General features: G+C 49.4%; 1 protein-coding gene across 3 annotated transcripts in view; it reads right to left on the bottom strand.

Annotated features, from left to right (window-relative positions):
- The window catches only part of LOC116949281 (sodium- and chloride-dependent taurine transporter-like), a 44,619-nt gene that overhangs the window by 16,583 nt on the left and 10,350 nt on the right, over nucleotides 1-17,686 (bottom strand). For 2 of the 3 annotated variants that reach the window (XM_032966408.2, XM_032966407.2), the window contains exons 2-5: nucleotides 16,681-16,815; nucleotides 11,413-11,665; nucleotides 7,966-8,098; nucleotides 327-461 (exon numbers count right to left, since the gene is read on the bottom strand). In XM_032966408.2, the coding sequence (XP_032822299.2) occupies nucleotides 327-461; nucleotides 7,966-8,098; nucleotides 11,413-11,665; nucleotides 16,681-16,815 (656 nt within the window). Of the gene's footprint in view, nucleotides 1-326; nucleotides 462-7,965; nucleotides 8,099-11,412; nucleotides 11,666-16,680; nucleotides 16,877-17,686 lie in introns of all 3 variants that reach the window. The other variant, XM_032966410.2, reaches the window with a different exon arrangement.

The raw sequence follows: 17,686 nt of genomic DNA, 5'->3' as shown, positions 1-17,686 counted from the left end.
CCCTCAATGTCCCTGCGAGCAGGAAAGTGCTCTCTCTCTCTCTCTGGCTGTGACACCGCACGAGAAGCCATGGGAGCGGCCGAGCGCACGCAGGCGGAGGCATCAGGGACCCGCGTTCTCATCGCAGCGGTGCCAAGTGCCGAGAGAGACCGCGAGGCGTTCAGTCGGCAGACTGCAGGCCACGGGACGATTCTCAGTGGCGCTGCTTGCCCACAGCACTGCTCTCAATGCGACGTTGAGTGCTGTTTGTTGATGGCCGCCGGGCGTTTTCGGGCCTCGGGCTCAACGAGTGCGAGGCGTTAGATGATAGAGGCCAGAGCGGGCACCTGTGGGTCGGTGAGCCGCGTGAGGTCCGGGTAGAGGTAAAAGGCGATGCCGTCAGCGGCGCCGGGCAGAGTGACCCCACGCACCAGCAGCACGAGCAGCATGGCGAAGGGGAAGGTGGCCGTGAAGTACACCACCTGGCAGCACCCCCACCGGCACACGCCAGGCCTCACCACCCCGCGCCATGCCAAGTCTCACCGCGCCACGATGGCCTGCGGACGCCTCGCGGCTGTGTGCTCGCACGCAGTGGGCACATTCTTGGCGAAGTTGCTGCCGTCGCGAAGGCAATATTGGGGCTTTAACACAAAGGCTTTTGCGACCAATATCATGCATAATAGCGGTTTTTTGAGTTAGATCGCGTAAATATGTACATGTGTCGTTAAACCCACCACCACCCGACACAGACAACTAGTAAGGGTTGTCACGTAAACAGAACGTGGCCAATTCGTCACTAGTACAGCACACCGGTGTGTTGGAGAGCCAGGCCACAACATTTATAATCTGAGTACGACGTTTCGCCAGTAATTACAACTAGCTTCATCAGGCGACAGCCAGATTTGTGGAGAAGTCTTACTGTTTAGTTCCTTATATAGAGGCGTAGATGTGGTGACCACGCTTCTGTGATCTTGCGCAAAGTAACCGCCCACCCCCCCGCCACTTGACTCAAGAGCGTAGAAGTGTGGTCACCACATCTACGCCTCTATATAAAGAACAAAACAGTTAAACTTCTCCACAAATCTGGCTGTCGCCTGATGAAGCTGGTTGTAATTACTGGCGAAACGTCGTACTCAGATTGTAAATCTTGTGGCTTGGCTCTCCAACACACCGGTTAGTGCTGTACTAGTGACGAATTGGCCACGTTCTGTTTACGTGACAACCCTTACTAGTTGGCTGTGTCGGGTGGTTCGGGTTTTAACGACACATTTATATATTTACGCGATCTAACCTAAAAAACCTCTATTATGGAATATTGGGGCTGGCTACCTTCCCTCCCCGGTGATACGGAGAGATTCACGCTGCTCGAAGTTGGCAAGGCATTGCGACTAAGGTTACCCGATCTATTCACTCCAAACTCAAACCCTTGCCGTTTGAATTGAGCTTAAAATGTATTTGTTGTGTGCCAGGAGTAAATGTCTCTTTGGCCGTGGCACCTGACTTACATAAAACTTGTGTGGTTCACACAGCAGTGTTCACCACTGAGCCCGCACGCATGAAACATTGGCATAGGCACATAAACACAAATATCCCCTTGCACAATCTACACACACTGTTCCGATAATTAAAATGACCACAGCGATTATCATGATGCAAGCACGTATGCGTGCTGTTATTGAGCACCTATTAAGGCCATGTCACAACATGCGGGGGTGATGTGGGTGGAAACCAAACCCGGCCGCCTTTGTCTCCCAAGGGCAGTTGTATTTACACACTGCGCCATGAACCCATTCGAGGCCAAGTTGGCCGGTTCATATATCAACGACCAGACTGTTACGTCTCATCCACACTGTGTTCTACAACTACAATGCAGCTCACAACACACTCATTCTTACACACCCACCACTCATACATACACTCACCCTCCCACTCATACACTCACTCACCCACTCACTCACACTCACCAGCTCACACTCACCCATGTATACACTCACACATTGACCCACACACTGATATACTCACACCCAACAACAACAACCGCCATTCGCCACTAAGTGGCGGTGACGTCACCACGACACTTGTGCCAGGCTATATGCACGTTGAGGCCACGTGAAGTGTCGAACGCCCGCTGGCAGGAGGTCGCGGGGCAGACCCAGTTGCCACGGGTTGACTGACTGAGATGACTGGCTGATGCACCACTTGTGCCCCCTACTGTGCCAACTTGCTGTGCTTTAGCCACCCGGCGCTCTGCTCATTGTTGTGAGAATCTCTCCTCCCCTTCCATTGTCGTTGGAGGGCGACTGCCTCCAACTGCCCAGTAGCGTCCTTCACGAGCCTCCTCCAGAGAGGCCAATCTTGACACCGCTGGTACCAGTCATCGGCAAGTCCACTCAGCTCCACATCCTCCTGTACCACATCACTCCATCTCTTCTCTAGCGCGTGCTGCGCGCCCGCTTAGCTCCTCGATCTGGCCGAACAAAAGCTGTTTAGGCACGTGGTGGCTGGGCATGCGGGCTACATGACCCAGCCAATGGAGCCTTGCCTGCCAGAGGAGCTCACCGATGGGACTTTGTCCAGATCTTTAAAGGATATGTGAGCTCCTCACACAATCCAGCCTGGTTAAACCCAAGATGGATCGTAGGCAGGCCAGCCTAAATGTTTCTAACCGGTGAAGATGTTCCATTAGGGGGGTCCACGTTTCCCAAGCGTAGAGAAGGGAGGGAATGACTGTGGCCCGAGAAGACCTGAAGCTTCGTGCGGAGTGACAGACCAGGTAGCTTCCACACAGCGTTACACAACCGATGAAAGATAATGCTGCTCGACTAATTCAGGTGAGACCTCTGCTGTCAAACCGAAGCCAGTCATGAGCACACTGCCCAGGTATGGGAAGCTCTCCACTCGCTCCACAACTAACCTATCACCAATTGGGAGTTGTGGGGGTGGAGTGTCTGATGGCACAAAATACCCAGGCAGGTGCTTATTTTTGGTGGGGCTGATGGTAAGTCCCCACCTCTTAGTGGCAAGCTCCAGGTTCAGCAGCAGCGCCTCCAACTCCTCCTCTGAGTGAGCAGCAATTACCAGATCATCGGCATACATAACATGGTTGAGCAATAGGGAGCCATCCCTTGACTGCACCTGGGCATCGGTCAGCCTCCCATTGTATCTGTACCAGATGGAAAATTCGTCCAGTGCAGCCATTGCAGGCTTCACGAACTATGTGGTCGAAATAGATGTTACATAATGTCGGAGCTAGAGGACATCCCTGTCGGACCCCAAACTGAACAGGGAATGGCTCCGACTCCCAGCAACGTAGTTTTACCTGTGCCCGTTCACCATCATGAAGGTCCTTAATCATCGTGAGCAGCGGGTCAGGGACTCCGAAATAGTCAAGAACAACCCAGAGCGCAGGCCTTGACCAGGTCAGTAAAGCAGAGATGTAGGTCTTATTGGAATTCCCTACACCTCTGCTGTAGCAGACTGACAGAAAATATGGCATCTGTGCAGGACCGCCCTTTCCTGAAACCGCATTGAGGCTCCGCAAGCCTCTCCTCAGCGTGCCTGGCAATGCGATGTTGAATAATCCTTGCCAGGACCTTTCCCGGCACACTGAGGAGTGAGATGCCTATGTAAATGTTACAGTCTGTGCGGTCCCCCTTCTTAAAGAGGAGGGCTACCAGGGCATTCTTCCAATCCTGCGGAACCCGTCCAGTGGTCCAGACTGTTGTTATGATGTCATGTAGGGCAGTCTGTGCACAAACGCCACCCTCCATCAGCATTTCGCTTGGGAGATCATCACTGCCCGGTGCCTTTCCTGGTCTCAGACTCTGTATCGCCTTCAGTACTTCCTCAACAGATGGCACCTCAGCCAGCCACTCACAGGGGGTGACTTATTCTTCCCATATTTAAGGCACCGCAGCCTCAGCAGGATCACCCCCACTTTGTCCCCACGATGTTTTCCAGGCTGAGGGGTTTACCCTCCCCCAAGACCTCACAGAAATGCTCAGCAAATCTGCAAACCTCTTCCTGGGGCTCAGAGATTGGATCACCGTTCTTTCCCCTAATGATGGTAATAGGTGTGGCGCTGCAGGTTATATTTATGAATGGAATTAAAGAGCGATTTGTGATCGTGGGCCATTGAGGCAGACTCCATCTCCTCAGCAACCCGCAACCATCAAAAATCCTTGCAGCGCCTCACGGATCTCCTAACCTCCGAGCGAAGGGTGAGGTAAGCCTCCTCCTTCTCTGACGTTGGATGCTGTAGATGATGAGAGTGGGCCTGTCGATTTTCGCTGCCAGCCTGAACACCTCCTCTGTCAGCCAGGGTCTCTGAGGAGGTCTGGACCATGTACCCAGAGCAGCCATTGCAGATGCATGAGCCACAGTTCTAAACCTCACCCATTTCCCCTCGACATCAGGAGAAGTGGGGGACGAGTCCCGCCCCAGCTGCAAGCGATGGTGAAATTCTCGCTTCCAACTTTCATCAGTTAGCTGAGACCATGCCGCTATGGATTTGAATAGGGTCCTGGGTGTACACACACGACCAGAGTGGAAGAATGGCAAGCACATCTTACAGATGACAGCTCCATGGTAGGTCCTGGTGTCAAGGACATGGGCCCACATCCGCTGTTCCATCACTATATAGTCCAGCAGATGTTCATCGTTGGACCCAGCATGCATCCATGATGTTGTGTGGATGTGCCGATGCCGGAACAGCGTGTTTGTAATTACAAGCCCATGGGCTGCACAAAAATCTAGCAGCCTCCTACCGTTGTTATTGAGCTGATCTGGTCTGTGTCTTCCAATCACTCCAGACCATGTGCTAGCATCATGACCAACTCGGGCATTGAAGTCACCCAACAAAATTACTTTATTCCGAGGGGCTACTTGAGCTAGCACCTGTGAAAGGAGGTCATAGAAGGCATCTGACTCATCGGCCTTGCCTGCATCCCACCACGGATGTTCGTCTTCGGTGGGGTGGGGGCATAAGTAACCACGACCACCACTCCTCGCCTATAGTTGATGGGAAGGCGACCCCAAAGTAGCCTTGGGCTTACAGCTTCCCACACCTCAACGCCACACTCCCACGCCCCCTTCATTATTTTATCCAGTAGAAGAGCCACACCCTGTTGTTTGGCAGTCTCCTGCCCTGAGTAGAGGACTGTCCACCCCTCATGGTGGCTGGAGCCAGAGCCGGTCCACCGGACCTCCTGAATACCACAGAGATCCGGGCGGTACCGATCCAGCTCCCGGCAGAGGAGTGGCAGCCTCTCCTCCGCAGTGAGCATTCGAAAATTCCACGTGGCCATCCGAAGTGGTTTTTGTTGTTTCTGGAGGAGCCCCGAGGGTAAGGATTCAGTCTCCTGGCTCCGGCAAATGGGGTTTGGCCAGGAGACGTCATAGACGCCGGGGCCTCCGGCATGAGCTTAATTAAAGTTTTAAATCGTGGTTTAGTGGTAATTCATTGAAGGTGGATGGGTTACCAGCCCCTCGCACCCATCCAGAGCCCCCATTTGGCCGCTGTGGTGGTTATAAATGCCGTGAGGGGAATGGCCAATCTAAATTGGCCCTCCCCCCACTGCACTGCTCACCACAGCGCTGCGGTCCGGCACCAACGAGGAGGTAAGAGGTTGTTTTTGCCTGACTGCTCACACCCACCCACTAATACACTCACACTCACTCACCCACTCATATACTCCCACTCACCCACCCACTCACAATCACCCACTTATACACTCACACTCACTCACCCACTCATATACTCCCACTCACCCACCCATTCATACACTCACCCACCCACTTATACACTCACACTCACCCACCCACTCATATACTCCCACTCACCCACCCACTCACACTCACTCACCCACTTGTATACAAAGACAAAGATCCCCCATATAGCCTTAACAGACTGTAGGGGCAAGTGCTGTTAGCGAGCACCTATGAAGGCCAGTAACGGTACACGAGGGGGTGGGTGGCCAGCACCACGCCCGACCGCCTTTGTCTCCCTAGTGGCAATGTTTACACACTGTACCAGGTACTCATTTGAGGCTGAGTCGACCTAGGGGAGGCCCGGGACCGGTTAAGATAATCGTCACTGGTATTGGCCGTGAGCGGGAATCGAACCCGTGTCGCCAGGTTCGTAGCGCAGCGCGCTAACCGCTACACTTCCGCTCCCCACTCACTCACCCACTCATATACTCCCACTCACCCACCCACTCATACACTCACCCACCCACTAATACACTCACACTCACCCACTCATAAACTCCAACTCACCCGCCCACTAATACACTCACCCACCCACTTATACACTCACACTCACTCACCCACTCATATACTCCCACTCACCCACCCACTCATACACTCACCCACCCACTAATACACTCACACTCACTCACCCACTCATATACTCCCACTCACCCACCCACTCATACACTCACCCACCCACTAATACACTCACACTCACTCACCCACTCATATACTCCCACTCACCCACCCACTCATACACTCACCCACCCACTAATACACTCACACTCACTCACCCACTCATATACTCCCACTCACCCACCCACTCACAATCACTCACTTATACACTCACACTCACTCACCCACTCATATACTCCCACTCACCCACCCATTCATACACTCACCCACCCACTTATACACTCACACTCACCCACCCACTCATATACTCCCACTCACCCACCCACTCACACTCACTCACCCACTTGTATACTCCCACTCACCCACCCACTCATACACTCACCCACCCACTTATACACTCACACTCACTCACCCACTCATATACTCCCACTCACCCACCCACTCACACTCACTCACCCACTTGTATACTCCCACTCACTCACCCACTCATATACTCCCACTCACCCACCCACTCACAATCACTCACTTATACACTCACACTCACTCACCCACTCATATACTCCCACTCACCCACCCATTCATACACTCACCCACCCACTTATACACCCACACTCACCCACCCACTCATATACTCCCACTCACCCACCCACTCACACTCACTCACCCACTTGTATACTCCCACTCACCCACCCACTCATACACTCACCCACCCATTTATACACTCACACTCACTCACCCACTCATATACTCCCACTCACCCACCCACTCATACACTCACCTACCCACTAATATACTCACACTCACCCACTCATATACTCCAACTCACCCGCCCACTAATACACTCACCCACCCACTTATACACTCACACTCACCCACCCACTCATATACTCCCACTCACCCACCCACTCACAATCACCCACCCACTTATACACTCACACTCACTCACCCACTCATATACTCCCACTCACCCACCCATTCATACACTCACCCACCCACTTATACACTCACACTCACCCACCCACTCATATACTCCCACTCACCCACCCACTCATACACTCACCCACCCACTCATATACTCCCACTCACCCACCCACTCACAATCACCCACGTATACACTCACACTCACCCACTCACTCACAATCACCCACGCACCCACCCACCCACTCATACACTCACCCACCCACAGACTCATACTCACTAACCCACCCACTCATACACTCACACTCACCCACCCAACAAAGGCAAAGATCCCCCATATAGCCTTAGCAGACTGTTGGGACAAGTGCTGCTAGCGAGCACCTATGAAGGCTGGCACGGGACACGAGTGGGTGGGTGGCCAACACCGCGCCCGGCCGCCTTTGTCTCCCTAGTGGCGATGCTCACACATCGCACCCAACTCACACTTACCCACACACCGACTCAATCATACACTCACCCATACACTCACACTCACCCACTCAGACCTAACGGTTCAGATAATCGTCACTGATGTTGGCCGTGAGCGGGAATCGAACTCGGGTGGTTGGGGTTCGTCAGTGCAACGCGCTCACCACTGCACCGCCTCTCTGCGTACAGCACGCGCGCGCGCGCACACACACACACCTTGCCTGTGGACTTGACTCCCTTCCAGATACAGAAGAAGCAAATGACCCAGACGGCCAAGAGACAGAGCGTGAGGTCCCACTTGAGGGCGCCCAGCTCTTGGATGCCACTCGACAGCCCCAGCACCTTGCGTCTGTCCCACCACAGCAAACCACAAAGGTCCGCGAGTCACTTCGTGGTGACGCGCAGTTCGCGTCGCAGCCAAAACAACATTTGTTGAGATGTTTTCCAAGTCAGTTGTTAACAGAGCCACTGCTGCGACTCTGGTTTCTCGTATTCCGGCTAACATCGGAGGTTTTTTTTCTGAGGCTTCATTTTAAATCCCACTTCTGAATTACTTCATTCCACCTCGTGACCAAAATCTCAACTGGAAAGGAATTGTATTCTTGGTTCTTTCGGTAAAGTCACGTAGAAGGGAAACAATAAAATAACAAAAATATAAAACAATAAACAGCAATTGCTTGTGTTGCAGTCGAAACGTCGTGAAAATTTTATTGTTTTATATTTTTGTTATTTTATTGTTTCCCTTCTACGTGGTGACTTTACCGAAAGAACCAAGAATATGAATCCCTGCAGTCACGAAAGCTTTAAATCAAAATGGAAAGGAATTGGTCAACTGCAGCACATCTTGTACCATACACGACGTAACACAGCGCTGGAAACGGGACGTTATAGGATGGATACGTTATAGGATGGGTACGTTATTGCATGGGTACGTTATAGGATGGGTACGTTATAGGATGGGTACGTTATAGAATGGGTACGTTATTGGATGGATACGTTATAGGATGGGTACGTTATAGGATGGGTACGTTATAGGATGGGTACGTTATAGGATGGGTACGTTATAGGATGGGTAGGTTATTGGATGGGTACGTTATAGGATGGGTACGTTATAGGATGGGTACGTTATTGGATGGGTACGTTATAGGATGGGTACGTTATTGGATGGGTACGTTATAGGATGGGTACGTTATAGGATGGGTACGTTATAGGATGGGTACGTTATTGGATGGGTACGTTATAGGATGGGTACGTTATTGGATGGGTACGTTATAGGATGGGTACGTTATTGGATGGGTACGTTATAGGATGGGTACGTTATAGGATGGGTACGTTATAGGATGGGTACGTTATTGGATGGGTACGTTATAGGATGGGTACGTTATAGGATGGGTACGTTATTGGATGGATACGTTATAGGATGGGTACGTTATAGGATGGGTACTCCACACCAGCACCTTTTTAGAAGCAGACACTTTACAGATTGGGTCCTCTTGCCACGATGATTCCGCATAGGGAAACCGGCAGCGAGTATGAACTACAGCACTAATGGGGTTCGTAGTGACGCTTCTACATTTACATTGAGACCAGGGGTCGGCAACTTTTTAAAGAAGAGACATTTTTGGGGAGGCTTTTGTCTTCGACCAAAATATTCCGAGAGCTGCATCACACGCAGAGCCACTTGTATACAACACAGAGAAGCGGGTGTACAGCAGGTGACACAATCTGACTTAAATAAACAAAATACTGCAGGTGATGGAATAAACTGCGCCGAATTCGTCTTTGTTATCCTTGGTTATTCTTTAACACGACAGTTTGACTGTCGTACATTTAGTCATCATCAAGGACATTCCACAGTGACCCATTCCTTGTCATTTTTAATGCACTGTTGATTGTCTTTGCGTTAAGTTGCGTTTGAAGAGTGTATTTGCTGTTTGTTTTTCACGAAGCAGCTGCTCGCAAAGGGGGCAATGCACGGAGCCGCAGTTTGCCGACCCCTGGTTTAAACCAAAGCGTAACTACGCACACTACCGTAGACATGGTTGTGTTACTGAGTTACGGTTGTACTTTTTCCAATTGACTACTCCTCACTGATTAACCGGCAGCAAATGCAGATTTCTGAACTGGAAATGATTATCTCGAAGCCGAGGTCAAACCCTGCAGCCCCAATCCCTGTCCGTGGGCTCAGCTTTTACGAACAGGCAGTCTGAGCGCTTCCAATGACAAACAAAGGCGTCGCCTGTGTCTGAGTGTGTGTGTCCCGTTGATCGGTACATCATTGGGAGCCGACTGGGCACGAGGATTAGCGCTCGAGGTTGACCGATCTCGCGAGATTACGTGTGCTTCACATTTTGACTTTAAACTTTCGTAACAGCAGGAATTCATATTCTTGGTTCTTTCGGTAATTTCACGTAGATAGAAAACAAAAAATAACAAAAATAACAAAAATTTAAACAATAAAAGTAATAAAATATAGAAAAAGAATAAATAGAAAATAATAAAAGCAAAATACCACAATAAAATTTTAATTTGAAATAAAAATTAATTTTAAATAGTAAAAGTGACACAAGCGGTCTTTTCATTTTATTTTACAAATTTTTTTATTGTGTTTTTTTGCTTTTATTATTTTCAATGTATTATTATTTTATATTCATATTTTTTGGGTCTTTCGGTAAAGCCACGTAGATAAAAGAAAAATAATATAAAAAAATCACGACGTTTTGATTGCAACACAAGCAATCGTCATCAGGTGAAAAAATACCATTGGGCTACACCCATCTCGAACCTTTATAACATCTTGCCTCAGCAGCTCTCCCGATATATTTTTTTCACCTGATGACGATTGCTTGTGTTGTGATCGAAACGTCGTGATATTTCATATTTTTTTAATCTACGTGGCTTTACCAAAAGACCCAAAGAATATGAATTCCTGCAGTCACGAAAGCTTTAAGTCAAGATGATTATTATTTAAATTTTTAACGGTTTTTTGTTTTTTTTATCTACGTGACTTTACAGAAAAAACACGAATATGTGCTTCACATGTTGTAGATTAATAGTGACTCGGGGCCCTTTTTCCTCCCCCCCTTCCCCACCATAGGAATGTGGAATTCACACCACTGACTCGGGGCTACGGAGAGGCGAGGAGGGCTGCCTCAATGTGGAGCAGGAATCCACTGCGACCGTTTCCACTGCGGTCCCCAAACACCAGACCACAGCCACCGTTTTCTCATGAACGAGCCGTTTCCAAAAGCAGATCGTCAACTGCGCACGTTCAGTTATCACTCACAGGCTCGCAACAACATCGCCATCATCCCCTCACCTAGCACCGTCAATAACATCAGCCGCAGTATCCAAGCAATCAACAGCAGCAGCATCATCATCAGTGGCAGCAACACGCAGCCACCCATTCCTGTCTTTCTCTCTGGCTTATGCAGCCCCGCTATACAGCAGCAACAGTCGAGTCGATTAACCCGGCACCCCCTGGAGAATGAATACCCTTTTCCCATTGTTATTACCTCAATCATGGGGGTGGGCATGGGGGTGGGCATGGGGGGTGCATGGGGGGGCATAGGGGGGGCATGGGGGAGCATTGGAGGGGGCATGGGGGAGGCATGGAGGGAGGTGCATAAGGGGGCATTGGGGAGGGCATGGGGGGGGACCTACTCCCAGAACTCCGTGACGGGCGACGTGAAAGTGACCCCGAGAGTGCCGCTCGCGTTGCTGGTGGCCGCGACCACCGTGAGGTTTCTGCGCAGGCCGTCCTCCACGCACAAGTCCGAGTTCCACTCATGCCCGCAGGTCGCCCACGGCAGTGTTCCCGTTAGGGCGTATCCCAGGTAGTAGAGGCCCCACGCCAGGATGACGATGTAGTAAATGTTGAGCAGCGACACGATGACCACGGACGCGTAGCCGATGCCTGTACACCGCAGAGCACACGCCACAGCACGGCGTCCATACCCACCCGGCTCCACACCGCGTTGTCTTCATTTTATATATATAAAAAAAATCGTTTGGACACTCACTCGAGATGGAAATAGGTCTCATCGCAAAGATACAGTCACCCACCCATTCGCACACTCACACTCACCCACATACTCATACATACACTCACCCACCCATTCACACTCACCCACATACTCATATATTCACTCACCCACCCATTCACACTCACCCACATACTCATACATACACTCACTCATACCTAGCCACTCACTCACACACGGGCGGATATAGCAAACGCGTAAATGACGCGTACACAAACGCTCACTAATTTCCCCTCCACACTCAAAACTCACTCGTTGTTCCCTAGCTCACCCCACGACCCCCCCTTCAATCTCCCCCTCATAACCGCCACCGTTACTATTCCCTCTTCGTATTCTCATTGTATGGCTATCACTCATTAACCCCATTCATTCAATCCATTCATCATCATCATCATCATTTACTGTCATCAATTTCGCTTAACCGAATTCAAGAATCATTGCAGATTTTTTTTCCCGATCGCTTCCTCTCATCCATTTCATTCACCCCATCTCCACCGCTACATCCATATTGTTAAATACTATTGTTAAATTCTGTGTAAAGCGCCTCGGATCATTTGTGAACACACATATACGTAAAACATTCAAATGTGTACCCCGCCGCCAGCTCGCATGGGCTATTCTCCAGCTGTAACAGCTGCACATGTTCTGCCGAGTGAGTTATTGACTGAGAGATGCCTGGCGACACGTTTCGGTAAACCTCGGAGACCGTCCCGCTAAACAAAAATGCAATCTAACGATGACGTTGATACTCTTTGGTTCTATTCGGTAAAGTCACGTAGGTAAAAAAGTAAAACGACAAAAATCACGACGTTTCGGCCACAACACAAGTAGCCTTCTTCAGGTGAAGGAACAGAACTGTCGGGACGACAGAGCTTCAATGAACGCTGCTAAGATTCGTAGCGTCTTTTAAGCTGGGTGAGAGAAGTGAGGCACCTTGACAAAGGAGTTTACATATCAAACAGGAGAATGTAGCATTGAAATAACTGAGGGATTAGCTTGTGACTGGTCACAGAAATAGCCATGTTAAAGTCAAAGCTTACACATCCACAGAGGCACCTAGTACATGGACGCCAAAGGGGCTGCACTACCCAACTATCATACAGTAAACCGATGTGAAAAACTAAGTCTAAATTACATCAATATAATAAATGTACTCAATATATTCTTCAATAAGCTGAGCTATTAACAGCAACTGGGTATACACTACACTATCTAATGAATACCATATAGTAGACCAATAAAAGACTAAAATATAAACTACCTCAATGTTGGAGTGAACACAGCCAAGCTCAGACCGCGAACTTTAAGCTGTGTGAGAGGAATTAAGGTACCTTGACAAAGGAATTAGCATAAAAATTAGCATTTAATTGGCGGACTTAGCATGATGAACGGTGTAGAGGGGGTGAACATGTGCAGGTCGGCGCGGGGGGGAGGGGGAGTTTACATATTGATGGTGTGAAAAGGGAATTTTAAGAGCTGCGAAAGTTTGGGGTACCACTACTTAAAAAAATATACTGTACCATTGAAAATTAGTTTAATGTTTGGTTCGATTTAGAACATCTTTCCAATGGTTGCTTAATTTGAAACCATCTTCTCGGTTGAAATTGTCTTCACCTGAAGAAGGCTACTTGTGTTGTGGCCGAAACGTCGTGATTTTTGTTGTTTTATGTTTTACCTACGTGACTTTACCGAATGGAACCAAAGAGTATGGATCCTTGCAGTCACGAAAGCTTCAAATCTAGAAAAGATGACGTTGATAAGAGCGTCGCAGTTCGTGAAAACGTCTCTCTCAGTCGTAGTTCGTGAAAACGTCTCTCTCAGTCGCAGTTCGTGAAAACGTCTCTCTCAGTCACAGGTCGTGAAAACGTCTCTCAGTCGCAGTTCGTGAAAACGTCTCTCTCAGTCACAGTTCGTGAAAACGTCTCTCTTAGTCGTAGTTCGTGAAAACGTCTCTCTTAGTCGTAGTTCGTGAAAACGTCTCTCACAGTCACAGTTCGTGAAAACGTCTCTCTCAGTCACAGTTCGTGAAAACGTCTCTCTCAGTCGTAGTTCGTGAAAACATCGTCTCTCAGTCACAGTTCGTGAAAACGTCTCTCACAGTCACAGTTCGTGAAAACGTCTCTCTCAGTCGTAGTTCGTGAAAACGTCTCTCTCAGTCGCAGTTCGTGAAAACGTCTCTCTCAGTCGTAGTTCGTGAAAACGTCTCTCACAGTCGCAGTTCGTGAAAACGTCTCTCTCTCACAGTCGCAGTTCGTGAAAACGTCTCTCTCAGTCGTAGTTCGTGAAAACGTCTCTCTCAGTCGCAGTTCGTGAAAACGTCTCTCTCAGTCGTAGTTCGTGAAAACGTCTCTCAGTCACAGTTCGTGAAAACGTCTCTCACAGTCGTAGTTCGTAAAAACGTCTCTCACAGTCGTAGTTCGTGAAAACGTCTCTCTCAGTCACAGTTCGTGAAAACGTCGTCTCTCTCAGTCACAGTTCGTGAAAACGTCTCTCACAGTCGCAGTTCGTGAAAACGTCTCTCTCAGTCACAGTTCGTGAAAACGTCTCTCACAGTCGCAGTTCGTGAAAACGTCTCTCACAGTCGCAGTTCGTGAAAACGTCTCTCACAGTCGCAGTTCGTGAAAACGTCTCTCACAGTCGCAGTTCGTGAAAACGTCTCTCACAGTCGTAGTTCGTGAAAACGTATCTCTCAGTCACAGTTCGTGAAAACGTCTCTCAGTCACAGTTCGTGAAAACGTCTCTCTCACAGTCGCAGTTCGTGTAAACGTCGTCTCTCAGTCACAGTTCGTGAAAACGTCTCTCACAGTCGTAGTTCGTGAAAACGTCTCTCACAGTCGTAGTTCGTGAAAACTTATCTCTCAGTCGTAGTTCGTGAAAACGTCTCTCAGTCACAGTTCGTGAAAACGTCTCTCAGTCGCAGTTCGTGAAAACGTCTCTCACAGTCGTAGTTCGTGAAAACGTCTCTCTCAGTCGTAGTTCGTGAAAACGTCTCTGAGTCACAGTTCGTGAAAACGTCTCTCTCAGTCACAGTTCGTGAAAACGTATCTCTCAGTCGCAGTTCGTGAAAACGTCTCTCTCAGTCACAGTTCGTGAAACGTCTCTCAGTCGCAGTTCGTGAAAACTTCTCTCAGTCAGTTCGTGAAAACGTATCTCTCAGTCACAGTTCGTGAAAACGTCTCTCTCAGTCGTAGTTCGTGAAAACGTCTCTCTCAGTCACAGTTCGTGAAACGTCTCTCAGTCACAGTTCGTGAAAACGTCTCTCAGTCACAGTTCGTGAAAACGTCTCTCTCAGTCACAGTTCGTGAAAACGTCTCTCTCAGTCGCTGCGCAGGAACCAGAGACGGAGCTGGAAGCCTGCCAGGCGGTGAGCCGGCGCCGACAATTCCTCTGCAGTTCTCTACATATTGAGTCGTTTTCAGCCAATTAGTGAGCGTCTCTACACGTGGGATGAATCAAGAGCACCGGGCTAAAACCCTACGCGTGCGAGGGGGGCAACACTCGATCCCTAACAGAAGGGACGGACGGATATCAGTCCACATTTTTGCCGACCTGCGTTCTGCTGGAAAGCCTCGGGCTGTGGCTCCTCGTCGATGCCCCACGGGACTGGAGCTTTGCAACATTTTTAGTTATTTTGTCCGAGCCACCAACCCACTCGCCGACCTCGAAGCGGTGCTGAATTACAGCTGGCCTGGTGCGCAGCCTCCACTGCGCCGCTCACGCTGAAGCAGCTCTGCATTGCGAGCGAGGGTGCACCTGTTCGCGTGTTTACTCGAGGAGAGAGTTCAAGTTTGTTATGATTTTTGGAACCCAAGACCAGAGTTACTGTTGGAGTAAAATCAGGGGCGCGGTTAGTTGAGTTAAGTAAGTGTGCGCTATTTTAAAATGTGATGCTATGTATATATAGTTGGATGCCACGTGAGCCAGCCTGCTTATTGTGGAGGAAAAAGTCAAGGCAGGCGTGCCTACACGTGCTAGTGACGCGTTCCATAGCTGCACTGCAAGATGCATGTGTTCTTCTGATGTCAAGGCATTCATCTCGTTCGTCAGCACCAGCTTTGAAGGTGATTGTCTAGCCGAGACCTGCCGGAATGTACCCGGAGCTACCGATCCTTTCGGAAGCTCTCAACCCCCCCCCCGCCACCGTATCACGGACCAGGAGCTTGCGATCGACCCCACACAAGAACTCTCCAGGATTCGACCCCTAACCCAGCACACACAGTGGTCAGCCCTAAACCCTTTCAGAACAGGGCATGGCGGATGCGGTCACCTCCTTTATCAAGTGATAATGAAGAAGTCCCCAATGTAACTGCGTGCAATATCACCGACAATGTATGTGTACGTATGTTGAACGTCTTTCGCACCGTACGTAGCCTACCGTGCTCATCGGGAGGTGCGGGGAAGGACTACTAAACGTCAGATTTCCACAGAGGCTATCGAATGACCTAACCACCTCGACACCCACACAAACAACATTACAAATGTCACTGTGACCATGCAACATAAGAAGTAGACCTCCAACATTAGCATTAAAGTATGTTTGGTTATTTTTAATTCACATACTCTTTGGTTATTTCGGTAAAGTCACGTAGTTATAAATTAAATAAAACAAAACAAATCACGACGTTAATTCTATTTTATACCTACCACGTGACTTTACCGAAAGAACCAAAGAGCATGGATCCCTGCAGTCACGAAAGCTTCAAATCAAGATTGTAATTCACATGCTTAGTCTGTGAAAGAATACACAACCCAAGAGCAATCATCAAGTTAACAACCGTCTTGCGCTTCTGAGCATTGGATGGAGCAATTTCAATGCGACAAGACACAGTTACGCACAACAACAAATGCCCCCACCCCCCCCCACCCCCCGCCGCAGAGGCGCGCATACCGGTGAAGAGCGGGCACAGTTTCTGCCAGCTGGTGATGCCACCCTCCGACGTGAACTGCCCCAGTGCCACCTCCATGAAGAAGATGGGCAGGCCCCCTCCGAACAGGAACATGAAGTAGGGGATCAGGAATGCGCCTGGCAGCGCGTTCACAACACACGCGTGGCTCATTTCGCGGCCAGAGCCAGCGGCACCAATCTGAGAGGGGGATTTCGCGTACAGAGGAGGGGGACAGTGTCGGCCAGCGCTCCGCTCAGGACGCCGCCGCCGCCGCCGCCGCCGTGTGACGTCTCGCGATGAACCTTTCAGCCGCTCCCTCCTGCAATGTTTCAGGGCACGAGCCAGGGGCAGGGAAAATCCCGCCCCACTCCCCCACATGAATTACAGCGCGCCCATTTGCCACAACTTTAGCCTTGCTTTGCCCACTGGGTCGTTGCTGAGCTTATAGAATAGCGCAGATGGTCGGCAACCTTTCAATGAATAAAAGTCATTTTTTTCGTTGGGGCTTTTGTCCTTGATTAAAATTGTTCGAAAGCCGCATCGCACGCAGAGGACACAAACACACAGCAGCGGGTATACAGCAGATGACAACAACGACACATTCTGATTGAAGTAAACAGAATAGGCAATGGAATAAATTGCGTTTATTTAGTTTTTCCCCAGAGTTATTCTTTAACACGACACTTTGACTGTTGTACATTTTGTCTTCACCAAGACATTCCATGGTGACTCATTCCCTGCCGTATCAATTAAATATAATTGCTCACTATATTTACTTTTTTTTATTTAAAGCTTTCGTGACTGCAGAGATTCATATTCTTGGTTCTTTCGGTAAAGTCACGTAGAAGGGAAACAATAAAATAATAAAAATATAAAACATTAAAATTCTCAGGTTCCGACTGCAACACAAGCAATCATAATCAGGTGTGAAAACCACAGCAAGAAAAATTTGAAAAAGTGGCGGGATTTTTTTAGCGTTAGCACCACAGAGAGCGATTTGGCAGTTAT

This window comes from Petromyzon marinus, chromosome 36 (assembly GCF_048934315.1).
Source record: "Petromyzon marinus isolate PM22_M1 ecotype Great Lakes invasive population chromosome 36, UKy_Petmar_22M1.pri1.0, whole genome shotgun sequence".
Classification (NCBI taxonomy): Eukaryota; Metazoa; Chordata; class Hyperoartia; order Petromyzontiformes; family Petromyzontidae; genus Petromyzon; species Petromyzon marinus.
This window is presented reverse-complemented; position numbering and strand designations above follow the sequence as displayed.